Source organism: Phoca vitulina, unplaced genomic scaffold, assembly GCF_004348235.1.
Source record: "Phoca vitulina isolate PV1807 unplaced genomic scaffold, GSC_HSeal_1.0 scaffold38, whole genome shotgun sequence".
Taxonomy (NCBI): domain Eukaryota; kingdom Metazoa; phylum Chordata; class Mammalia; order Carnivora; family Phocidae; genus Phoca; species Phoca vitulina.
In genome coordinates, this window is record NW_022589741.1 from 17,143,523 (window position 1) to 17,169,991 (window position 26,469).

The window sequence follows — 26,469 nt, forward strand, 5'->3', positions numbered from 1 at the left end:
AGGATCATGACCTGAGCCGAAGGCAGTCGCTTAACCGACTGAGCCACCCAGGCGCCCAAGTCTGTGGAGATTCTTAATCGTAAGGCCTGGGACGTTGAATATTTGTTTTGTGGACCGTGTGGAACCATTGGTGGCTTTGGAGCGTGGAGCAACGTAGGTGGGATAAATAAATAATACGTCCTGAGTACTTTGTGCAGATCTGTCCTCATGCCCCCAGAACCGGGGCACGGGCAACAGCGCCGGCCCCTCTGTCAGACCATGTAAGGATTGTCCCATGAGCCCGAGGAGGGAACAGCTCCTTCTGACCGGAAGTCAGGGCAGGCTTCCCAGATGAGTCTGCAGGGGAATCAGGCGCCCACAGAGGTGCGTGTCTGTGGGCGGCAGCCCAGCAGGAAACTGTGATGTGGGCTTTCAAGGAGCTCAGATCCATCTTGGCCTCCGCTCAGGCCCCACCCCCTCCTATTTCTCCTCAGGTGGCTAATCCAGATGGTGACTTCCGACTCACGATTGTCAACTCCTCTGTGCTCGACCGGCCCAGGGCTCTGGTCCTCCTGCCCCAGGACGGGTAAGTGTGGCCCCAGAGGAAATCAGCATGTGGCGGATGCTGCCAACAGACATCTGTCTGCTCATGGAAGTGCCAACTGCCGGACGCAAACTTGTTTCTGATGATTGCGGTTGAAATAATCTGTTGACTTTGAGTCTTGAAACCAGAGCTCAGTCATCTTGTCAGGTAACTCCATTCCCCTTTTGTTAGCAAGCATCAGTCTCCACATCCAGATGTCTCACGTCTGTGGGGTGTTTCTGCAACGAAAGGTATTATTAAAAGTCTCGCCATAGATATAGCGTCGTCAGGCCTGGTTAGATATCGTAAGGATTCTTTATCTCAAGTTTGGCGCATGATGCAAACATATGATCCCTTCCATCTCTTCCCTGCCCAACCCCCACGGGTTTTCTTACTAGCAATTTATATGCTATATGGGAAATGCAAAGGTGTTTTTTAAATTAATTTCTTAACTTAAAGAAACATAGCTAAAAGAAAATTCTGCATTAGGCTTTCTATCCTTCTAGTATTTATGATTGAGAGATCTATTTTTTAAAAGGAAAAATATATATGTACTTCATTAAAAATATTAAGAGAACAGAAGTTTACAAAATGAAAAATATTTGTTTCCTCCTTTTTCACTTTTAACCCTTCTCCTTCATACTTCCTAGGGGTAATCGTGGTTAGTAGTTTCTTGTGTATCATTCAGAATTCTTTTTTATCCACGTGCAAGCACATAGCCTTAAGACACATGGACACACACACACTCATGCATCAAATAGAATTGTAGATATTTACTGTTCTGCGTGTTTTCAAAACCTTTAACATGGGTTGAAGATGATCTTTTCACGTGAGCACACATGAAAACATGTAGATTTTTAGGCATCAAAATATTCTATTATATGTACCATCATCTATCACTTTCTCTGTAGATTAACCTGTTGGCGTGTATACACATATATTCACCTAAAAGTGTATGTGTGTGTGTATACACACATAACACATACATAATTTTTTTGCTTGTATGAACAATGCTGTGATGAATGTCTTTGTACATTGTCGTCACATAACTTGATTGTATCTGTAGATAAATTCCAGCAAAGGAATTTCTGGGGCAAGAAATTCAGGGTGTTAAGTATTATAATTACAGCTTATGATAATAATACTGCCAAACTAACTGGCCTTCCAGTTCTAGAGAGGCTTCTTACCTCTTGCGGATAGTATCTCACTCCCGATTCCCTAGGTCAGATGTGATGTGTGTTCTTTCCCGGTTTGACCAGGGTGATGTTCTGGACCGACTGGGGAGACCTGAAGCCGGGAATTTATCGGAGCAATATGGATGGCTCTGCCGTCCATCGTCTTGTGTCAGAGGATGTGAAGTGGCCCAATGGCATCTCTGTGGATGACCAGTGGATCTACTGGACAGATGCCTACCTGGACTGCATCGAGCGGATCACTTTTGATGGCCAGCAGCGCTCGATCATCCTGGACAACCTCCCCCACCCCTACGCCATTGCCGTCTTTAAGGTGGGACTTCCTTTGCTCCCAGCTTTGGGCAGTCTGTTAGAGCAGGTGAAGAGCGTACTGAGGTGAAGAGCTGCTACCTTGGGTTTTTGCAGAGATGCTTGTCTGACTAACTTCTAGAAGAATCAGCTCACTTCTGGATTTGAGACTGTTTTCTTTAGCGCATCTGGACGGATGTCAGACAGAGTTGCCAGGCGTCTGGGGCTGCTCACTGTTCCCAGTTCAGAAGGTTAAAGGTTGTTTCATAGAAAAATCCCCTTTTGCCCTCGAGTGCCAGTAGTTTGGACTCGGTGTCTTCGTCTCCTGCTCACCTCGTGTCCTGATGGGTTCACATGGGCTCCGTCCCACCCGTGTGGCCAGCCACTGCTGCTTTGACTCTAGAGAACAGAATGGTTGGTCTTTCCTGCCACTGGGAAGCAGATTTCGAACTGAAGGGTTGGGCTGTGGTCAAACTTGAATGCTTCTCAGGTGGTGTCTGCCAGGCAGTTCCTTCAGGGTGACTCTTGGGTGAGGTCTGGACAGATCCACTGCCTTGCATTTCAGTGGAAATCTTGGTTGGGCTGATCCCTCACCACGGAATGTTAGGTGTCCTCTATGGGTGAACCCTTGTTCTTATTGAGGGCCCAGGATTGGAGACCCAGGAGCTGGACTGACGAGCAAAGATTTTCTTTCTAGAATGAGATCTACTGGGATGACTGGTCGCAGCTCAGCATCTTCCGAGCTTCCAAACACAGCGGCTCCCAGGTGGCGGTTCTCGCGAGTCAGCTCACGGGGCTGATGGACATGAAGATTTTCTACAAGGGCAGGACGACTGGTAAGGAAGGCTGCGTCGCCGGCTTCATCTCTCCCGCGCTGTGATCTCCAGGAAGGGGCTGGGCGTGGGCAATCTCTGCCCGGGCAAGAGCTGACAGGCTGCGTCTTTATTGTCGTGACAACATGCCCATTATTTAATTTCTGCCTAATGACCTCTTAATTGCTTTTCTAACGGTACACAAACAGCTGGAAGACAGCGTGTTTTCGCCTGCCTAGAGTGTGATGCTTGGTGGGTAATTACACCCTCCTCCCGCCTTTGGCCCCTGACTGATGGGTGGCGTAGCTTCTGCTGCAGCTGGAGAAGCCCCGCGTGTGCTTACTCCCCATCTGGCAACCTCACAGGGAGCAGGGCTGGGTGTGCCCCCAGTTGCTGCCTGCCGATGGGAGTCCTGTCTCGTCCTCCGCTTGCCCAGATGACCTGTGGCTCATTGAGCACCTGCCCCCTTGTCATGCGAGGCGTCGTTATATGACGCATTAATTCACGTGTCCCCGCCTGAAACTCTTAAACCCCACGAAGAAGGAGATCATGTCTGCGCCCCTCCCCCCCGCCCCCTGAGACGACAGTCTGGCCACTGCCTAGCACTCGGTAGGGCTCAGTCTTTGTTGGAAGAGGTCATGAAAGGGGGCCAGTTGCCAGTGGGTGTGGACAGTAGCTGTCTTAAAGATTGTTGGGTGAGGCTTCAAGAGCTGCTCCAAGGCTTGTGACCTGCTTGCTGGTCCTGGAGACCGAGACTGTGCCGCAGAAAGCCTCCTTCCTTACTTTCCGCCCTCTCCCTCTGTGTGCTACCCACACTGTGGGCTCTACAGGACGGAGAGAGCAGGATGCTCCGGGAAGAATAGTCCCTTTAAGAAGCACCTTGTTGATCTCAGCAGGATTAAATAGCATCCTGGCTCTGCTGACTCGCCTTTATTGACAAACTGCTAGGTTTCCTGTTTGGCAGCACAATGTTGATGTTGTTTTGTGGGTTTTGGCTTTGCTAAGAGAAGATTGACAAAGGGGAAAAAGATGGTTATAGATATCATTGTTTTTTGCGGGGGGACCAGTGAAGATAGCATTGAGAATACCCTTGTGAAACGGTAGAGAACTTTAGAAATGTAAGTCTGTATTATTATTAGGACTGCACCGGACCTGGGATGTGGGTGGGGCTGGTATCATGATCCACGGTTCCTAGATCAGGGAACGGCATCTCAGGGGCGAATTAGGTTTCTCAAAGGTCCCTTGCTAGTGTAGGAGCTGGGCCTTTGTTCCAGGTTAATCGAGGAGTCACCTCCTTCCCAGAGGAGGTGCCTATTTTAAAATAGGGAGAGATGAAGGACTCCTGCTTCTGGGGTCCCAAGGCTGAAACTCAGGGCCTTTGTTTGATGGAGGACCCTGAGCCCCTGCTGATGGGCATCGCTAGCAAGCTGAGTGAATCATCAGCATTTCTCTGAGTTAGTGCTCAGTCCGGAAAGCAGGTCTTCCTTTTGACAGGTGCTTGTAAGCATGTGCTTGCTGAGCACACAACCATTCCTGAAACACCATGTTCTGGTGAACCCGTGATCCTTGGGCTCCCCCCTCCCCGGTCTCGGCTGGTCGCTTGCCCCATTCCAGCTGATGCACAGTCACAGCTGGGTCCTGGGGAGTGGGAGGGAGGATGGTCTGTGGTCACAGCATGTGCCTGTGTTGTCTTCTTCATGCCTGAAAGAGTCACCTTCACTTAAACCATCCGAAGGAATTCTGGGAGTCCGCCTGGGGTCTGGCTGGAGGAGACGTGTGCTGGTGGGTAGAACACAGACCCGGGACCGTGCAACCTCATGGCCGGTCGCTGCCCCCTCCTTGCTCCTTCCCCCGTTCCTCCGTTGGCCTTTTGGATTCCCTTTTTCTCCCTTGTGTGAGCAGGATACTCGTGGCCGAGTTCCCACCCACAGGCACAGGGCCAGAGAAGCAAAGCTGAGATCTCTCAGATGGGCTAGTCTGGGTTCACTGAAAGCTTTTGAAATGGCATCTGGCTGCCAGCCCTGCTGTGTGCAGTGGGTGCCTCTCGGCCTTGAACTTGTTTGCTCTAACCTGCTTGCTTTTTTGGACACTGTTTTGCAAATTCATTTTGCCTAGGGGCCACCCCTGGTGCCAATCTTTATTATTTTTGTTGTCTGCTCTGAACACATACAAGACTGCCTATTAGCCATGCGTAAGATGATAATACACATGATCACCTACATATATTAAGGGATTACACACTGATGTGCTTTGTGGGCTTGAATAACCTCCGTTAATCTTCCCAAAACCCATGTGTTAATATTTCCATTTTCTAGATGAGGACATGAAAGTCAGGTTCATGTTTCTACATCACATATTTAGTAAGTGGTAAGAATTTGAACCATGGCCTAATGGACTTTTGAGCTTGACTTTGATAAAACCATTAAGCTCTGCTCCCTTTATCATATGTTGTTGGAATAGTGGTGCCCTGGTATATGACAACAATATAGAAGTACTAGATTTTGATTGATTCTTGTTTGTGATAAAAATTTTGTTCACTTGGAACATTTGTCCTTTTGGGTTATTTGGTTATAAACAGATGCCTTTCTTAATCTTTATGTCTGGTGGATTTTTATGTAGTGTCACTGGGATCTGTTCTTCATAAAGAGTGCTTTTTCTTTAAAGAGCTTACTTTGCAAGGTTGTTGATATATCAAGTTGGTGTTGCAATGGACGAAAATATTTTGGAGCTCTGGGAATTGTCCTTCAGAGTCTGCAGTAAGCCAGGGCTTTTAAATACCTACAGTGAGGGCAAATACTTACTCGATGGGGTGGATTTGATTTTGATAATTGTCAAGCGTAGAGATAATTAAGGAAGGTAATAGCATTTCTGGCTCCTAGACAAGTTCTGGAGGAGTTTTCCAAAGAGGAAATCTGAATGTGTTCTGAATCTGCCACATGAAGACATCATGCAGCTGTTTTATCTTCAAAGGGGACGTCTTTGGAGGTGATGACTGTCACTTGTCCACTCGTCACATCTACCTGCCTTGCCCACACGAGACTGCAGCATCCTATAGAAAGAGTCTGTGGCCGTGTTCTGGTGGAATTCTGCTGAATACTCCTTCCATGCTCGCCCAGGTTCTCTGTGGCTTTGTAGCACCCCATAAGCTCCTGCCATGCCTACCTCCTGGGGTCCGTGACTCGGTCTGCTTGGTTTGGGGTTTGGCCCTGGTACAGCCTCTCAGACTGTATACATCTCTGTCTAGACCAGCCTCCTGAAATACCGCACCCCATTTTGGGTTCGTACTTGTGGCTCTTGGTTTTTTGAGCAGAAGCATTTGCTCCCCATGTGAACACGTTAGTCGTGGTATTTTACAGACCTAGCTCCACGTGAAATTATCATCCTGTCCCTGAGTATTTTTCGGAGATTCTGTTATTGTTCAATTTCTTGGAACATTAAATGATATGTTGTCCTTTGAATACAGAGAACACATTCCAGATCCCTTTGGAGTTGTTTTCCATTAGCGGCAGCTCTGTGTTTCTCCCTGTAGCCCAGGGCGTGTAACTTCTGAAAAAGGAACAGCCTCTGCCCATGGAACAGGTCAGAGTGAATTGATTTCTGGCATTTCTGCTCTCGTCAGCAGGTTATTCTGCTATGGTAACTCTACCTTTAGAGCGGATTGAATTACTTGTAGAACGTTTCATCGTATGGATTCTCCTCTGTGGGTGTGTGTACCTCATCTGTTTGGTAATGCTTCATACTCTCTGGTCTTTAGCATCGGAACAACACTGTTGTTGTATCGTTACAATTTTTCTTTTTATTTTTTTAAAGATTTTATTTATTTATTTTAAAGAGAGAGCGCGTGTGAGTGTGCACATGTGCGAGCTCGAAGAGGGGCAGAGGGAGAGATAGAATCCCAAGCAGACTCTGTGCTGAGCACGGAACCCGACGCGGGGCTCGATCTCACCACCCTGAGGTCACCACCTGGGCCAAAATCAAGAGTCGGACGCTTAACCAATGAGCCACCCAGGCGCCCCTGCAATTTTTATTTTATGTGTATGCCAGTTAGACACTGATGAAGTGCCAACATTCCAAAGCTACTGAGTGTATCGTGACCCATATCAATACTGATTGTCATTAATGAACCCTGTTTTCCCACCTGCAGCTCAGTGTAGGCATGACATAGCTAAAATCTTGGCTGGATGGAGACAGATTGCTTGGATGTGATTCAGGGGGAGGGGGCGGGGGAGGGGGCGTTTTCTCTGTTCGTGAGATGGCACAGCTGAAGAAGCATCATCAGTTGAGTTTTATCAAAGCATTTATGTTTATTTTCCCCAATTTTGATGATGAATAGTCACAGCCAAAAGAACAAGTATACATTTCATAATTTATGTGGCTTTTATATTGCTCGATAGTTGTATGTGTTTCCAGTTGTTACAAAATGATTTATGTGTCCTCTCCCCTCCTTCCCGGAAAGATGTGGGGGATAGGAAAATACCTTTTCCATCACCGTTCATCCACAAAGGTTCTTTCTCCAGACTGTAGTGAAGGATTTTACGGACTTTTACCTGGCACTCTCTTTGGAAAGCCGAACCAGAGACAAGATTGGCAGTAGGGACAGGTCCACATTTACTAGTCCTTGTGTGGGTTCACTGCATGACACATAGTACTGAGGCTAATGAGGGCCCTGTGCTTGGGTCTTCGTTCAGCTCGGTAGCTGCACTCGGGCACGGAGGAGTTGAGAAGCAGAGACGTGGATGTTTGTCCGGGGCCCCATCATGGCTTTGCGCCATCGGGTCTGTAAAATGAAGGGGTTGTCTTGGATTTTAGCCCCCCGTTCGGGGTCTCCCTGGCACCGATTAACCCGGCCGTGGCCGCCGTCTGTCTTCTCCCCAGGAAGCAATGCCTGCGTGTCCAGGCCATGCAGCCTGCTCTGCCTGCCCAGGGCCAACAACAGTAAAAGCTGCCGGTGTCCAGAGGGTGTGGCCAGCAGCGTCCTCCCGTCCGGGGACCTGATGTGTGAGTGCCCTCAGGGCTACCAGCGGGAGAACAACACCTGCATCAGAGAAGGTGCGTCCCGCCGGCCTCCTTCCCTCTTCCCTCCCCTCTCCCAGCGCTCTCTATTCCCCGTGTGTTTGCGTGATCGAAAATGCCCTCGGTAAAAATGAAATCCACGAGATACTTAGAGACATCCTGGTCTGGGTTCTAAGGCCTGGGCTCCTCAGTCCTCATCGGGAGCAGCCCTGCGCGGTTTATTTAAACATGATAGCTGGGGTTTTGGTTTCATGTCAGATGACACAGGCCTTCCTCGACGTCCCCTTTTTGTCTCCTCCTCCATCTTCCTCTCCTCACCCGTCCCTTCTCCTGCTTCTTGTAAGTTGGGACCACACCTGACTTGGAGAAAGGACTGGTGGGACTCCACGAGCTCACCGAGGTTCACCCAGCAGTTCCCCCCTCCCCCCTCCGCCCCCGCCAGCCCGGAAACCTCCAGAATGTTCAGAACAATGTTGCAGACGTTGAGGCTTCCCTTCATGCTGTGACCAAGTGGCCCTAGCAGCCACACCCACCCGTCCTTTGAATACATAGATTCTAATTTTTTTCCTCTAAAAACCTGTCTTAATCTTTCTTTCCTGTCTGATTTGTGTTCTTATTCTCCGCCTCACGTTACTGTCAGTGAGGTGAACCTCTGGAAAGGGGGGGCCCTTCCAGGAAGCGCCCAAATCCCTGCTTTTTTTTTTTTTTATTCTCGAGGTTATATTGGCTTTGGAATCACAACCTCCCTCCTCACAGAAGCCTCTTAGTCCTGGGCAGGGGGGCACACAAAGGAGCCCTGTGGTCCCTTTTCCATAAGAAATACACATGGAGAAAGGATGACCCTTCCCTTCTTAGACGCAGGACATTCTCTTTCAGGCTCCAGACGTCATCTTAAAGCTATTTAGAAAGAAACAGAGTTAACACTTAAGTTAGAGAAAGGCTTTTTAATATTTTCCTTTAGAATGCCTTTGGAGACCCAAACACGAGTCCAGCCTTCATGTGTTCTTGTCTGGGTTTACTAAACAATGTTTTTTTTTTTTTTTTTTCCTGTGCGTCAGAGTATTATGTATCCTTTGTCATCTACTTGGCTGAAAAATGGAAAATATATGGATATATGTAATTGTATATACAAAATACATATAGCCGCAAATATGTGGGACACGTATGTTTTCGTACTGTGTAGACAGAGCCCCGTAAGCAGTTCCTCATATAACTGGTGTTTTATAATGTCGATGTTTGGTATCGACCCATTGGACCCGACTGGCACCATTGCTGTCCTTTTTCACCATTATAACCACCCCTGACACCTATCCAGCTGGCCTCTTGTCCTTAAATTGTAACTAAGAGGACAGGAAGAGGCCTCTATTGTATGCTCCCGCGTGCAGGTGAGCTTGGCACCCCTGTTCCTCTTTACCACGTAAGGCGTGCTGTTTGAGGAAGGGAAATGGAAACTCAGTGAAAAGCGAGAGTCTTGCGGTCCAGCCATAAGAGTAATATGTGTCTCGTTTCCTGTGCCCGGCCCGCCGTCCAGAGAACACCTGTCTCCGTAACCAGTATCGGTGCAGCAACGGGAACTGTATCAATAGCATCTGGTGGTGCGATTTTGACAACGACTGCGGTGACATGAGCGACGAGAGAAACTGCCGTGAGTCTTCCCGGTTCGGCCGGGCTTTCGGGAAGGGGGCGCACGGACCGTCCTCGGAAGGCTGGCCAGCCAGCTCCGCCCGGGCGGGGGGCCTGAAGCCTGGGGTGCCGGCCGGTGGCCCCTCGTGATTGGTGATGCTCATGGAAGCTGATGGGGCTTGGAGAACAGAGAAGACACTTAGATATAGGTTGTTATTGAGAACCCCAGCCCCGACCGGGAAGGGAACTACTTGTTACAAAGGGTTTACCAGTAAGCATCGCCTGGCTGAAACTGAGCTGAGTCGGGCAGTCTGGGCTCTCACTGTGGCTTTACCACCGTGATAAAGCTGGTGACCAGGTGACATCCCTTGATCTGTAAATTCAGCCTTTTCAGAGATGGGAAACAGGTTTCATTTTGTATGCCGTCCCATCAGCGGATATTGGCTGCCTGCCAGGCTCCAGAGAGATGGCTCCAACTGCTTGATGATGCCTTGTTTGGCTTGAAATGTGGGGGCGTTGATCTGTGCACATGGAAGCGTCATCTTTGGACTGTGTGCTTTCTAAGGGTCACTACTAAAGCATGGTTCTGTTCAGCAGGGTTTAAAGACAAATAACTACTTAAAATGAGTAATTTATTTACTGCAAAGTTTTAATTTTTGATAGCTTCGACATTATCTTCTAAGGAGGTGCTTTGCTCTCTGACAGTGAGTAATATGTTCATACATTCACTCGGCAAGTATTTGTTGAGGACTCCTTGTTCTAGGCTCTGTGCTCGGCCTGGGGATACCAGGTGATCAGGTGGACATGGAGTTTACTCCGTAGGGGAGTCTGAAGCGTAGAGGGGCAGTTACGGTAGATCCAGTGAGTGCTATAATGGGGAAGCGCATACGCATACAGGAAGAGCACACAAATCAAACTTGGGGAGGTATTTATGGAGAGCCCTGAAGGGTGGGTAGAGGTGAAGCAAGCAGAGGTGGAGGGAACATAGTTGTCGGCAGGAGAACAGCAGGTATGAAAGCCCAGAGGTCAGAGTGTGTGTGGCATGGTTAGGAGGCTGGTGTGGCTCATCAATAATATGAACATGGAAGCCATGGGGCAAGGGGAAGACGGGCTAGTGAGGGTGCCCGGAGCAGCAAGTGCCTTTGGACTTTACTCAGAAGAGCCGTTGAGAACCACTAAAATAATATGATCAGATTCTTGTCTTTGGAAAAGTAAGCAGTGGGCAGAAGGCACTGGATGGGAGGAAGACCGGAAGCAGGGAAGCCAGAAACCAGTGTGAAGGCTTCTCTTGCAAATATTTTCCCACTGGGGATCCAGGAGCTCATTTACCATTTTGTGCTCTGAGAACAGGGTAGGGGGTGACTCCTGGCTCTGGGCTGGCCATATGTAGCCAGCCATGTGTGGAGTCCGCGCCAGGTTCCCACGTCTCTCCAGCCAGAAAGCAACCTTAGAAGCAGTCAACTCCCTGAACTCGTCCGGGCCCAGCAAAACTATGTGCTGCCCTTGCTGGTGCTTAGGAGGTTATTTAACAAACCTTTTCTTAATCATTTTTCCCTGGTTTCAGTGGATGCCATTCACAGGCAGGGAGAAGAGCTTACTGAATGGCAGATTTGGAGAAGTGTTAGGCTGTCTGTGTGTTTTTTCTTCTCTGCAAAAAGGACACCAATAAAAGCCTTCTCTACGTACCAGAGTCTCAGGAAGGGGTGATATTTGTGGGGGAAGAGCCAGAGCTCCTTAAAAACAATAAATATTAACAACACTGGAACCGAGCCTGGAAAGGACTTTATTACATAATGGGGTGGGCGAGGAGACGCTTCTTAGAATTAGCACATTGCACGAAGATTGCCCAGACATGATTAGGCTTTAGTGGAAGCAGAGAGATTTAAACTAGATGACCTTGTGTCTGATAGATGGGGATTCCACCCAGGGGCTTTGGGTTCCACTAGATGACAAGGGGGGATCTTGTATTGGTGCAGTGTTCTGAGAGAGGGAGCTCCGTCCATCTTCAGGAGGGGCGCCCTCTCCCCCTCTCCCCCAGTGCCAGAGCTCAGTGCTGGTCGCACAGGCTTCCACGCAGAGTTCACGCTGCTTCTCTGGGTCAAGTGTGCAGCCGGCTCTGCCCTCCTCCTGGTTTGGTGTCAGCGTCAGCTGGGATTGACATTCCCCGGGACTTGCTCGCTGCTCTGCTCTTTCTCCATTCATTCCACTTGGCAGAGGGGAGGCACTGAGGAGGGGTACAGGGGTTAAAACATGGAGCCTGGGAACCAGGAGAGTGGTGCTTGATCGCACCTGCAGGAGTGGCTCCCTTATCCAGGAGGAGGAGAGTCGTGCTTATCCTGATGGTGGAGGCGCGCCGTCCACGGGCAGGGCTGCAGGGAAGGGACAGGCTGCGACTGGGTGGGGCTGCTGTCTGGGAAGTGAAAGGCAGCCGCCTGGGGAGCAGAGTGGGAGTGGTGACCGGGGAGCCGGGGAGAGATGTTGTCAGCACATCTCCCTCCCGCGCACAGACTCCTGCGCTGGGTAGTTGTCAGGCGCTCCGGGTTTTGACGTGAATCCCCTGCAGCCTTGTCATTTTTGTATTCATCCTCTGCCTCCCACCATGAGCTCAATTACAGAGAAGAAATGGAGCCTCAAATAAGAGCCGCTGGGATGTCTCACTGTATAGCGTTGCCCTTGGCTTTTCATTTCCCGGCACCCCGCCCCCCCCCAGGATTCTGTTCTGTCACATCGTGCCTTCCGTGTCAGCCCCTCCTGAGCACAGCCTTCCTTCCCAAAGCCTTGCCTGGAGGGTCTTTTGCTGGGTTCTAGGGATTGTGCTTACCCCCAGATACTTTCTGCTTAGAAGAGGGAGAAGGGTCTACGTCTATACCCATTCTGGTGCAGGAGGGCAGAGGAAGGACAAGGAAGACGCATGACATTTGTTTGGAGCCTAGTCTGTTTTGCAGCCTTATGTAATGGGCTCTGGTCCCAAACCGGTTTGCTCATTTACATTCATAAACTGCCCCGGGGTAGGTGTTCTATTATCTCCGTTTTACAGTAGAGAAAACAGAGGCACGGATCAGTTAGGTTACATGAATTATAGAATTGAGATCCATATCTAGTCTTTCTGTCATCACAGCGCTTGGCCACGTGACCTTATCCTCCTCCTGCTGTGTCCGAAACGGGCTCAAGGAGGTTAAAGTTAATTAATTGCTCGAGGCAGAGGCAGAGCCAGGATCTGAAACCCAGTCCCGCCTGACGACAGGGCCCAGATTCTTGCCCAACACTCCCCGTGTCATCAATACGGGGAGGTGCCAGCTTCTCGCGTGGAATTGGGCTTCCTCATGGTCGTTGTCTAGATGAAGGTATCTCTGCTGCTGACTTAGGGGTCGTAGGAGGTGATCCGGCCCATCAGTCTCTCTCCCAGCTGGAGGGCAGTTTCTCACCCTCCCAGCCCGGTGCCCATCTGGAAACTTCCATGGAAAGATAGGCTCTTCTTTTCCTTGGCTGTAAATTTTTTTTTGTATTTTTGGTCTGTTGCTGCAATTCAAATCTGCTTTCTTCTCTGTTTTAGTTCGTTTTCCATGGGGATGTGTGTATTGGGTGGGGGGATAAATTGTTCCTCATGAGTATGTCGTCTCTTCCCTTTTAGCTACTACCGTTTGTGATCTGGACACCCAGTTCCGCTGCCAGGAGTCTGGGACCTGCATCCCACTGTCCTACAAATGTGACCTTGAGGATGATTGTGGAGACAACAGCGATGAAAGTCACTGCGGTAAGGGGACATGATGTCCAGGGACCCCACTCCTGAGCGGGGGGCAGCACCCTTGCTCCCTGGGCTTCCGTGAGTTGCAGATGGAGGATTTCCGAAAGCATCTCGGGGTTTTCTTTCTTTCTTTCTTTTTTTCCGGAGAGAGAGAATGCACATGTGTGTGCAGGTGGTGGGGGGAGGGGAGACATGGGAGAGGAGGAGGGGCAGAGGGAGAGAGAGACAGCACTCGAGAATCCTAAGTAGGCTCCTCGCTGAGCACGGAGGCCAAAGTGGGGCTCCATCCCAGGGCCCCGAGATCATGACCTGAGCTGAAACCAAGAGTTGGACGCTTAACCGACTGAGCCACCCAGATGCCCCCATCAGGGTTTCGGAGACCCAGCTCTATGACCACCTCCGTCCCCTTGGTAGGAATGATTCATTCGAAAGATCATGGACCCTGCTTTACCGTGCAGAGATGCTGTAAGCATGAATGTGATAGTAAGGAAGATTTCTAACTGATTTTAGGTGGTTATTAACAGCTCTATATGACATAGACTTGGCCCACATGTCTGGGTGGCTATGAGATTAGCCTCCTGAAGACATAGATCTATACCTTTATGAATGTGTTTTTTTTTTTTTTTTTTTTAAACCAATCTAATTCAGTAAACTCCGCTGGAAGCCAGCAGATAGCACAAACGTTGTTCGAACATCTGTTTTCTGAATGGAAATTTTTACATTTAGAAAAACAGTATGATGGAATTGCCAGGAGTGATAGGGGTTCTCTAGTTCAGTCCTCTTAATTTCCAGTTAAATGGCTGAGGGGACTTACTCAAGGTGACACTATTAGTTTGTGTCAGGATGGGGACCTGGAGCCTGTGGTTCCCAGCCTCGCCACTGCGCAGCCCAGCCCTGCCTGCTGCGGGACCAGCATTGCTGATCGTCCAAGGAGGAAACGTCGTGCGGTGCACATAGTGCACCAGACTGGAGGGGTTCTGACTGGGAAGGGGAAGTGAGAACAGAGGCCAGATGTGGACCCAGACAGCGTGATGAGTTGGTGGCTCTCCCTGCCCACCCATGGGTTAGGTTCAGTCTAGCTGCACATGTGTTTATGGATGGGGCCTGCTTTTTCACCAGCAGGTCGTTTGACCCCAGGGACTGAAACGAGGGGGGCAGGGGAAATGCCCCTTGGCTGGCTCTCAGAGGAATTTTATGTGTACGGGGGTCCCATCATTTTCCCTCATCTTTGTAAAAATAGAAAGTTCCGGAAAGCAGTCTTTGGGATTCAGGGCTGTTTTCCCTGCATTCCTCCCACCTCCTCCTTAGCACCTGCACAGGGTTGAAGGGCACAGCTCAGTAGGAAGGAGACTGCAGTGATATCATCTCTCTCACGTACTGGGCTCGCATCAGATTCCCTGTTCACAGCCTGTTCATGCTAATGTCTCTCGAATCCATCCCAGGGTTTCGGTCCCTGATATCCTCAGAGACAGGTCCTCTTCATAAGTCTCCAGACTGTTTCTTCACAAATATCTGAATCCCCAACTTCACCATCAGCTTGTCTCCTGGATGACACAACTCAGGCAGCCACCCTGGCCCCAGGCTTGGCTACCCCTGTTCCCATAGGATCTTTGAAATGCCATTTGGATGACATTTCCAGGGTCTGTAAAAGATGTTGCCAGTGTAGCCTGCTTGCAAGTCTTGGTCAGGCTGCAGGGGTTCATTTACTTCAGGAACCCACCTTTCTAGAGGCAGCCCAGCAGCCAGCAGCCCTGGAGCTCTGCCCACAGAAGGTCCCCAGTTTCATCTATGTTGGGAGCTCGGCACTGATCTCACTTTCCCCAATCTGAGCATCTCGTACTGATCAGCTCACTCGGAGTTCTCATTACTCCTTTTCTGAAACCACAGGCGCTGTCTCTAGAAGGCTTCTGTTTCTTGGGAATTCTCGAGGATTCTACTCTCTGGGCAACTGGAGCATTGCCTCCTAAACTGCCCATCGTAGCAAGCTTAGACAATATTTGTGAAGTGCACTGAGATGCATGGGTAACGCTGTTCTTGGCCTGGAGGCAACCAGTGGCAAGGATGTGAGGGTGTCGGGAGCGCCTGGGTGGCTCAGTCGGTTAAGCGTCTGACTCTTGATTTTGGCTCAGGTCCTGATCTCGGGGTCCTGGGATCAAGCCCTGCATCAGGCTGCACGTTCAGCGAGGAGTCTGCTTGAGATTTTCCCTCTCCCCCTCCCTCCCCCCCCCCACCCCCCCCCCCACTTACTTCTCTCAAATAAATAAATAAATAAATAAATAAAATCTTTAAAAGCAGAATGTGAGGGTGTCAGCACACCTGGAGTCCATCCTTGATGAGCTGGCATCCCTGGTTAAAGTCCACTCTGTCTCCGGATGATCAGTGATGATAATGTGGATAATGCACACATCTCTAGCCCGTAGGAGCGCCGACGCCTGAGCTCGATTTGAGACGGATTTCCGAGTCAGCCTTTGTCCTCACAGCTCTGTGTTTGTGATCTCACCTGCAGAAATGCACCAGTGCCGGAGTGACGAATACAGCTGCAGCTCTGGCATGTGCATCCGCTCCTCCTGGGTGTGCGATGGGGACAATGACTGCAGGGACTGGTCTGATGAAGCCAACTGTACTGGTCAGTATCCCTGCTCTCCCTTGGCAGTACATGGGTGTGTGTGTGCTGCTTCGCCCTGCAGCCCTACGTGATCGTCGACTCTGGGCGCTAGGAAATGGACCTTAGCCGTCAGCTGGACTGTGATGAGCTTGTGCTGAAAGATCAACCGACGTCCTGCTTTCTTCACTGAGAAGGTCTTGCTGTGAAAAAAGCGTTAACTGAACTAAACAAGTGTCCCCGAGTGATATGGTCGGGTCACATTCTGGCTTGAGCTTATTTCTTCAGGATCCAGTAATACACGGTTTATAGACTGGCCCCTGGTCTGGGGACCACACGTTGAGTAGCACTGAACTAGCTTATGATTTTGAATGGAGCATCCGAGAGTTCCCCAAACATTGCAAACCTAAACTCTGCTTGCACCCGTTTTGGGTAAGATTTCATGAAAAATAAAGTTGGGAACAGCATAATAATATGAGAGGAAGGCTAGGTGGTGTGAGGTGGAGCTCATGTTCTAATTATTCTCATGCATGTTCATTACACTACTTTTTATGAATGAATCAATGAATGAGTGAATGAGACCCATTTTACAGTATGGTGGAATAGAGAGAGCAAGGAATTGGGGAAACCGTGGAGGAATAAAATCCGATCCCAGTACCTGATGAGTACATTTTCTCTGCAACCTCTAGAAATGATCACTCAGTTCTCTCTTAAATCCCTCTAGTGATGGGGCTAAGGTTATTTCATGTTTCATATTTCATATTCCATTTTGTGGTGAGGGCAGATCTGCTTCTAGGCTTTGTTTTCCCATTCACTGTTACTGCATTAACTTCTCATTCACGTGGCGTGGATCATTACTCTTGTGGCAGACCTCCCAAGTCCCCTGTCTTAATCTCCCTCGCCCCCTCATACCCCACCAGTTCCTACACTGCCCAGCACCCGGGAGCTCAAAGCATGCCTACTAATTTGCAAAAGCAAACAAAAAGACGGCTGTTGTTATGCTATAGTTTAGATCTGGTTCCTGAAGGGCAGGAATGACCTTTGACTCCTTTGCATTCTCCCAGTGCCCAGCACCTGGCAAGAACCTCTGCCCATTGGGCAATTTACATAAGTGCTTCTCTGCATTCATTTTCATTTGGAGATGGCCTTCTATAGCCTTCAGGAGTAAATGGATCTCCTCAAATGCAGTATCATCACACAGGATGATCTGTGATGTTACCAAATTCTGTCCCCTTATGAACTTACCCTAAACTTGCTCCTTGTCCTTTCTGGTGCAATCTCCATGTCTGCACCTCTGCTTCTGGAAGGACTGCGGGAAGAGGCTTCTGTCCAAATACAAGCAAGGCCTGCAGAAGGAGGAAAAGCCAGGGTCCATGAAGGGACTGCTGTCCTGCCGTCAGCCCAGGAACCACACGGAGTGCTGTTTGGAAGCGGTGGGCTCGGGTGGATAATTGGTTAATAAATTAGAGGGGTACACTTGGGCATCTCAGTTTGTAAATTGCAAAATGATTGAACATCTTGTTAGCACAACCACATTAGTCAGTTTTGTGTTTCAGCAGCATGTGCCACTCCTCCGGGATGAATTAACAGCTCATTTCTATGGGTGGGTTCGTCCGAGACTCCTGATTTTCTCTCCGATTTTTTTTGGCAGGGCTGTCTGGGGAAAATGTAAAGTGCTTGCACCTCACCTGCTCCCTTGTTCCAGTGACTATTCTTCCAAACCTATTAAAGATGATTCCCCTTCCCTGGTATCTCAAAATAGTTGGCGGTCAGCTGCGAGCTCATTAGAATGTGTGGCGCGTCCCTTCATTTCCTGACCTAATAAACTAAATCATCCGCAAAGCTAGAGAAAATCGGTCGGGGTCCACGGATTTCCTGTTGGCCTCAGCTCGTGTGCATGGTCTTTGCTCTTGTCCTCCCTGCTTTTTGTTTTCCATGGGACTGAGTTTTCTTTATTCCCTCTCCCCACCTCCCTGCATCGATTTTGAGCTTAAACATCTAATTTCTGTTCTTTCAGCGGTTAATGGTCTTCATGTAGTAACTTTCCCCTCTCCGAGACCTGCAGGGACTTCCAAACAGACTCCGTAAATATTTAGTATTTTAGTTGTACATTTTAAGAATCCTAATATTCATCATTGTTATTATATTTTAGTGACCATTTACCTTTGCTTCTTGTACCTGATGTCTCCTTTCCCCGTGTACATCTTTCTCTGTTTCTTGCAACAGGAGTCTGCGAATAGTAAGCTCTTTCAAGATTTTGTTTCTATAAACGTATCTTTATTTCACTCTCAATCCTGAATTCAGATGGATCTGGGTTTCTCGGTTGGTAGTAATTTTCCGTTAAGTGTTTTGATGGGATTATTCTATTTCCTTCTGGCCTCTTCTGTGTTGATTTAAATTCTCCTGGCAGGTGATCTGTTCAAACAACAATCAGACGTTCTTTTCTCTTCAGGTATCTGTAGGTTTTTGTTTGTTTGTTTGTTCTTGTTATGTGGTTTCACCTCCTTAAGTGAAATTATTTTTATTCATCCTGCTCCTGAGTCTTGTTTTCCTTCTAGCGGCTAAAGATTTGTTTTTCACCAGTTCTGGGGAATTACAGCCGTGATCTTTTCAACTCTGTTTGCTGCTTTCTCTGGTCTCGTCTTTAGCGGTTACTTTCAGCCATCTGTCGGGCTGTGTCCTTCTGTTGTTCATGCTTCCTGTTTTTGTATTTGTGCTCTCCTTCTGACTCTGTGCTAGAATCTGAGTTACTTCCTCAGTCTTCTCTTCCAGTTCAACAATTCTCTTTTCAGCTGAATCTGACTGGCTGTTTCACACATCCCCTGAGCTATATTTATTTCCATGACTATATTTTTTATATCTAGAATTTCTATCTGATTCTTTTTCAAAGTCTGCCTTTTATTTTTCAGGGCCCTTTCTTTATGCTTTATGTTATTATTTCTGTGTCATTCATCATACAAGTTGAATTGATAGTCACATTTTTTTCTCCCCTCATTCGCCTCCTCATAGTCCAGCGCTTTGTAATGAATCTGGAAGTGCTTTCTTACCATATAAATTCATCCATCTCTTCTGCCCCTCCTGTATTTGGTTAATGCTTCTGATCAAGTGTTCCAGAGCGGAAGGAAGTCAAGGAAGATCTGTCCAAGTCCGAGAGTAAGGTGTAGGGTGATGGCCTCTATTAGAAATCCTGATCCTCTAATTTCATGGTCATGTACCCCATTAGCCCATCCTTTCTCACAGTTACAATGATTCCTGCCGTGCAAAGGATTCTTATTTTTCTCCCCCCATTCTTTAGTCTGTATTAAAGTCAATCTGTTCCATCCTTATAATTAAGAGAAAAAGGTAATAATTAAACATGTATTAATTACCAGACACTCCATGTCAGAGACCTAATAAGTTACTCAGAAGATGGGAAAATTCAGAAAAAGAGAATGTGTTAAGAATTCCATTCATACCTGGCTACTTAAATGAAATTATACAAACTGATTAGTCTTTCTGAGCTCAGCTTCTGTGATAGATTTTGGAGATCTCAGGCATGCCTCCCAGAATGGTCATTTGGAAACTCCATTAGCACTCCGAAATTGTTTTCAATTAAAAATGAGATGCATAAGCTGAATAATAACAAGTAGATCAGTATGGCAGTGAGCTTAGGCAGCAGTATATTTTATGAAAATGAGCAAGGCTTTGCTGAGGAATATTTTCAAGGGCTGTCAGACTTGTAAAACCACCAGATCAAAAGTCTTCCAGGCAATGGCTTACTTGGGCAAAAGCTCACGTAACATGCAACGTATACGTACTCCTCTTATCAGAGATATAAGTATATCTTTAAAAGATGTTTACTGGATTCTGAGTGCCAAAGGTTGTAAAATATTAAAACTTCCTGTAGACCCATTTGCATACTACACATATAGGCTTGATCTTCAGAGAGAGAAGAAGACAACAGGTAATGGACCACCACTTGTTTTAAAGTGGTTTGAAAAATCAGGTTCTTTGTATTTCAGACTGCTGCACAAAATAGCCTAAAATTCAGTAGAAATTCTAGAGGGCATTGGAAGCCCATTTTCCCAATCCTTGAGTAGCAATTGCCAACCATCTTGATTGAATAAATAACTATAGTACGCACTCAGTAACCCACTTTTGTTTGTTCTGCCTCATCTGTTGCAAAGACATCCTATTCACATGGTTAAGCTAACAGAGAGCCCATCCATCTTGATTGTATTATTTTATATCAGAGGTAAACAAGGCCAGCCCTGGCTTTCATTCAGCAATGAAGAGACACAAACAGCTTTCTGTTTTAGCAGAGGAAGGGGAAATCTAATGGAGAGGTGGTTACTAGTGCCGGTTGGGTTTGAGGCAGTTACTCTGCGTTCGAACTAGTCTTTTTGAGATGTTTCTAAAGGACTTCCAGGTGGCCTCAGCCCATGTATGCAAACAAGGCTGTTGGTTTATAACAACAGCACTGTTTCACTTGTGTCTTTTTCTTTTAATGATTGTAGCGGCCACCATGTGTTGTGGGCTGGTAGATGTCAGTCGGGAGAGTTAGACAAGTTGAGGAGGTTCTGGGACCTTTCTGTGTGAGTTTGGATAAATCTTCCGTGCTCTCTGGATCTGAAGTTTTCCATATTTGCAATTGGGTTGTTTATTGAGAATTACGAAATCACAGCTTTTCAGAGCTTACAGGGGTCCTTGTATGTCAATATAGATGAGATTGATGCCCCCAGGTCTGGACCAGGTCTAGAGGTGGTCCCCGGAGCACACACCACCTCTCCTTGTCCCACAGAATCTGGATGAGTGAGTGGGTTCATGTGAGAAGATAAAGTAGCAAGACAGAGCAGAAACTGCACAGGCTTTGGACTTGGAGAGCGCTGGGGCTCTTACTTATCTTTGTGAACGTGGGCGAGTTTCTTAATCTCTCTAAGGCTGTTTTTTTTTTTAATTCTTTTTATTTATTTATTTTTAAAGACTTTATTAATTTGAGAGAGTGAGAGAGAGCACAAGAGTGGGGTGAGGGGCAGAGGGAGAAGCAGACTCCCCACCGAGCAGAGAGCCCCACTTGGGGCTGAATCCCAGGACCCTGAGATCATGACCTGAGCCCAAGGCAGACTCTTAACCGACTGAGCCACCCAGGCGCCCCTCTAAGGCTGTGTCTTATCTGTGAATGGGGAATAACCCTCACGTCATAGGTGGTTGCAAAAAGTGAATGATTTTTTTTTTTAAACCTGTACATCTATGCTTGTGTAACTTCACAGACTCACAGAGTCAAGTGATTTGCTTGATCAGGAGGCTGCACCCCACCTTCAGGGCAACCCCAGGTGCCTCACTCCTGGCCAGGGAGGAACTCCGGCACTCTGGTCCATACCTTATTACCCAGCACTGTCTCTCCTCGGTCAGCTCCTCGGCGGTTGGTGGGGGAGCAGAGGTGAGGGTGGCGTTGACACTTTCTCTCTTCTCTCTTGCTGACAGCCATCTATCACACCTGCGAGGCCTCCAACTTCCAGTGCCGCAACGGACACTGTATCCCCCAGCGGTGGGCATGCGATGGTGACATGGACTGCCAAGACGGTTCTGATGAGGACCCAGTGAACTGCGGTAAATGCCCATGCTTTGGCCTCCACCTGGAGCGTCCCTAGTGTCTGCCGTTCAGGAACAGAGGCAACAAATGGGCCAGGGATTGGAGTACTGTTCCGCTGCGCCCGGGTGCCCACGCGGACAACCGAACACGCCCTCCCAGCTTCTATATGGCACTGCTGTAGGATGTCGAGGGGTGTGTTGTGTTGTCCTCGTTGGCAGGCAAGCTGTCTTGCCTCACTGCTTTTCCATAACAGCTTCAAAGAGAAGAAACGGAAACCAGTTCACCCACCCAGAGTGCTAAATACGGTCACCACATACAGAAATGACCAGTGTTCCGCCAGAAATTAGCCAACAGTTTCTGTATAAATGGCATGCTTTGTGACTAAGAGTACTCTGTTACCATCCTGTAGGAAAATGGCTCACCACCCCAAAGGTAGGACTTTTTCAGCGTAACTGATTTCACAAAGAACTCTGAGGTCGTCACTTACCTTCACAAAATAGCCGCCACACAAACGCAAATATATGAAATTCTGTTTTATGCCAAGTATCTTTTTTTTTTTTTTAAAGATTTTATTTATTTATTTGACAGAGAGAGACACAGCGAGAGAGGGAACACAAGCAGGGGGAGTGGGAGAGGGAGAGGCAGGCTTCCCATGGAGCAGGGAGCCCGATGTGGGACTCGATCCCAGGACCCTGGGATCATGACCTGAGCCGAAGGCAGACGCTTAACGACTGAGCCACCCAGGTGCCCCAATGCCAAATAACTTTAAGGTTCTCTGTCATTATCCTTTTTTTCTAATGTCGGTAGGAAAAAAATCCCCGTGTTTCTCCTTTGCTCTCAGTATTCTGCTCACACAGTACTTCCAACACTTCTTGGCCACCACATGTGTGTTTTCCACATCAAGTAACTCTTCAGCACCAGCTAGGGGGGTGTCCTCCAGTTAACTTATTCCTTACTCTGTCTTCCTTGGAATGGTGTCAGATCTCACGGGTGAGGGGTGCGGTCCCCAGCACTGCCCCCGCCTCCCATGCCAGTCACCAGCCTCCAAGTTGTCACCCATACTTCTGACTGACCACCTATATATCCGGGTCCCCCTCCTTGGGGTCAGTGATTTACTGGAATGTCTCACAGAACGCAGGGAAACCCGTTTCCTAGTTTGTTAGAAAAGGACGTGATAAAGGATAGAATGAACATCCAGATGGAAGAGATGCATAGGGCAAAGTATGGGGAAGGCTTGTGGGGCTTCCGTGCCCTGTCCAGACCTGCCGCTCTCCCAGCATCTCTGTGTTCAGCAACCTGGGCGGCTCTCTGAGCCCCATACTTTTGGGATTTTTATAGCAGCTTTATCACATAGGTATGACCGATCATTACCTCAGTCCCCATCCCTTGCCCCTTCCTAGAAGATCAGGGGTGGGGTTCAAAGTTCCAAGCCTCTAATCATGGCATGGTTTTTCTGGTGACCAGCCCCCATCCAAAAGCTATGCAGGAGCCCACCCAGAGTAGCCCCATTAGAACACGAGACACTTCTGTTCCGTAGGGAATTACAAGGGTTTCAAGAGCTCTGTGCCAGTAACCAGGGGCAGAGACCAATATATATATATTTCCTGTTACTTGACACCATACTTCCAGATCTTCATGGGATTGTAGTCATTGTCTGCAATGTTGTATGCCCTATTGCTCTCATGTCAAAGTATTAAAGATGTTTGCCTATGTCTGTATTTTTCTATAGTCAGCATTTTCGTGGCAGATGCACATTCACTTTGTGTTTCTCTGACTTACTTAGTTGCTTCCTGGTCAGGCATTTGAGTGTTTTTAGTTTTACACTATTATGCGTAGTAAAATTATCCATTTCTTTGGAAATGAAGGCTTATTTTTTCTTGAAGATACTTCCTAGGATATGTTCCTCAGTATGGCATTGCTGGGTCAGAGGTTCTGATGGACTTCAGTGATTCTCATTAAGTGTCTCCATATTGAGTTTCCAAGCAATGATCCCCGAAGCATCTGTCAGTAGCGTAGTGTCTGTTTCCCTGAGTCTCCCTTGAGCTTACATTTTAGCTGTTTTCACTGATTTAATGAATGGGAGTTTGTCTCGTGTAATTTTAATTTTATACATTTTTAAAAAGAGCTTTTATACTTAGCAACATTAAATATTTCCCCGACTCATGATACTCACTTCCTATTTCTGTTTGATGTCCTTTGAATAATTTCCTATTCCATGATGGCCTTTTATGGGATTAAAACACATTTTCTTGCCTTACACCTGACCCTCCTAGAACCGTTCTCCTAAGAGTTGGGTTTGCAGTGGCCATGACTGACCTGCTAGAATTTACTTTTAAGCCTAACGTTGGGCAGTAGCTCTGTGTTCAGGAGAAAGGGTTATCTCATGCTAAGAATTCTCTACTAAGTGCGAAACCTAAGATTCTTAACATTTCTAGGATGGACTTTCTCCAAAAGGGCTTTGGTTTAGAATTCCTGAAGAATTAAGATGGTGATTTATGAGAGCTTTCAAAGACCAGGATTTATAATCAGAATTCATGTCCCCCTTTTTTTTATTCACTGAAGCTTTGCTTAAAAGTATGTACTCATGAGGAGGTAACATGGTTCCATTTTTTCATGGTTCAAAAGGGAAAAAAAAAAAGTATCAAGAGGTGTTCAGTAAACATTTTTCTCCCCAGCTGCCAAATTCCGACCCTGTCCACATAGGAAATTATGGTTGTATACCCTTTTGGGATATTTTTGTGCACATGTGCAAATTTAAATGTACTGTGTATTCTTGTTCTCTTTTATACAAGTAGTGTGCTATGCATGTTTTTTTGTAACTTGTTTTTTTCGTACAACTGTGTATCCACGATACATTTTTACAGAGTGCTTCCTCAGTGCCTTTATGACAGTCTCGTGTTCCTGTGTACAATAAGGCATCACAGAGTCCCCTATTAATGGACACGTGGACGGTTTTCCATGTGTTACAAAGAGGCTTGCAACGAATAACCTCGTACTTACACTATTTTACACCTGGGTGGGTAGGTTACATTTTTACGATGGCATTGCTGGGCACAATGTGCCGCATCGGTAACTGTGGCCGCGGTTACCAGTCACCCACCTTCCTTAGGGGTGGTGCAGCTTTCTACCTGCACAACGACGCATGTGAGTGCCTGCCTGTTTCCTCTCCGTCATTTCCTTCCGTTGTTGAATTGCATTTCAGAGAAGAAGTGCAACGGATTCCGCTGCCCGAATGGCACGTGCATCCCATCCAGCAAGCACTGTGACGGTCTGCGGGATTGCTCGGACGGCGCGGACGAACAGCGCTGTGGTGAGTCCTCTCCCTGCCCTGGGGAAGCGCATATAGTGGACTGAATTGTACGTGCTGGTGGTTAGCTTTTAACCCGAGTTGGTGCAGGACTCTGAGAGGCTGACGGTGGCAGGGCACCGTGGTTTGGGTGAAGAGGAGCAGGGAGGGGGTTAGCAGCGGGGTGATGGCAGAATGGGTCGTAGCTCGGTGAACACTGTTGTTTGGTTGCAGTATATTCCAGGAGTCGACCCACTGTTTTGAATTGAACACTTACTTATCCTACTTTATTGGTTTTATTAGTGTTGCTTGGGTAACATTTTCGGCCAGGTGACTCTTTTATCCCAGTTTCCTTTAGACTCACAGAGGTTGTCTTGGGTCAGTGGTGCTCATCTGTGAGTATACTGTGCTTGGGTTCCCCCCTCCCCGATTCTGATGTAATTCGTCTGGAGCGTGGCCCGGGCATTGGGATTTTTAAAAAAAGTGCTGCAGGTGATTGTGATGGGCAGCCCAGCTTGAGAACCGATGTTGCGATGCAGGGGTTAGCAGGATGGACTGTGGGGGAGAGCCAGCCCAGACGTAAGCCGTTCTATGGAATGAAGTTTTCTTTAAACACGGTCATGACCTGTTTATGTGTTGTCTGGGGCCGCTTCCACACAAGAGCGGCAGCGTGGAGTAGTCATGATAGAGACTGTAGGACTCGCACACCCTGGAGAATTCGCTCTCTGGTTGTGTCAGCCACCATTCTCTAGAGAAGCAGAACCCATAGGATGTGTGTATCTCTGGGGAGAGATTTATTTTCAGAAATCCGTTCATGCGGTGATGAGGGCTGGCAAGTCCAAATCTGCAGGGTAGGCCGGCAGGCTGGAGACCCAGGTGGCAGGCTGATGTCGCAGTTCGAGTCCAAAGGCCATCATCTTCTGGCTGTGTCCTGGGTGGCCGTTTGTCTGTGCCCGCATCCCCGGTGTCTCCTCTTCGAAGGACCCTGCCCCTGTCGGATCAGGGACCCTCTCCCCCGGATGACCTCATTTAACCTTCATTACCTCTTTAAAGGCCCTGTCTCCAAATACAGTTACCCTGGGGGTTAGGGCCTTAACATATGAATTTTTCGGGATACGATTCAGTCCGTAACTCTGGTCCTTTATAGAAAAAGTAGTAGAGAGCCAGGATTCTGTGCCTAGTGATTAAGATCGTGAGCTTGGACGGCAGACACCCAGGTCTGGATGTCAGTTTTGGCTGGCTCCCCCTTCATTCGCTGGGTACTCTGGGCAAAATACTCAATGCTGCCATCCGCTCTGTTCTCCTGTGACAGCCGGGCAGTAAAATCTCTCATAACCTTGTCTCGAGGGTCAGTTGCTGTAGCTCAGGGCTCAGCACACAGAAGTGCCCAGTAAGTGGGTCTTCCTGCGTCTCCTGAGGGCACATCTATACCCGCCCCCCCCAGTCCTGGGCACTCACGGCCTTCTCCCCACCCCGGACCCCTTTCAGAGCCCCTGTGCACACGCTTCATGGACTTCGTGTGCAAGAACCGCCAACAGTGCCTGTTCCACTCCATGGTGTGCGACGGAATCGTCCAGTGCCGTGATGGTTCCGATGAGGACGCGGAGTTCGCAGGATGCTGTGAGTGGGGGGCAGGGTGCGGGGGTGCAGGGGCGAGTCCCTGGAGACACTGCAAAGGGCTGGGCCGCTCTGGTTCACGGGTCTTGCTTGAGGGTCCAGTCTGGCCCTTTCTGAGAAAGACTGACCTTTGTTGCTTCAGAAGTACTGCTCTTT

At 48.2% G+C, this 26,469-nt stretch overlaps 1 protein-coding gene across 1 annotated transcript in view; it reads left to right on the forward strand.

The window, feature by feature from the left end:
• Nucleotides 1-26,469, forward strand: part of SORL1 (sortilin related receptor 1) — a 147,938-nt gene that overhangs the window by 87,748 nt on the left and 33,721 nt on the right. Inside the window, exons 19-28 of the mRNA XM_032428035.1 lie at nucleotides 474-565; nucleotides 1,822-2,068; nucleotides 2,741-2,879; nucleotides 7,731-7,904; nucleotides 9,400-9,513; nucleotides 13,123-13,245; nucleotides 15,743-15,862; nucleotides 21,302-21,427; nucleotides 24,613-24,720; nucleotides 26,185-26,316. Coding sequence (XP_032283926.1) covers nucleotides 474-565; nucleotides 1,822-2,068; nucleotides 2,741-2,879; nucleotides 7,731-7,904; nucleotides 9,400-9,513; nucleotides 13,123-13,245; nucleotides 15,743-15,862; nucleotides 21,302-21,427; nucleotides 24,613-24,720; nucleotides 26,185-26,316 — 1,375 coding nt within the window. The remainder of the gene's footprint in view (nucleotides 1-473; nucleotides 566-1,821; nucleotides 2,069-2,740; nucleotides 2,880-7,730; nucleotides 7,905-9,399; nucleotides 9,514-13,122; nucleotides 13,246-15,742; nucleotides 15,863-21,301; nucleotides 21,428-24,612; nucleotides 24,721-26,184; nucleotides 26,317-26,469) is intronic.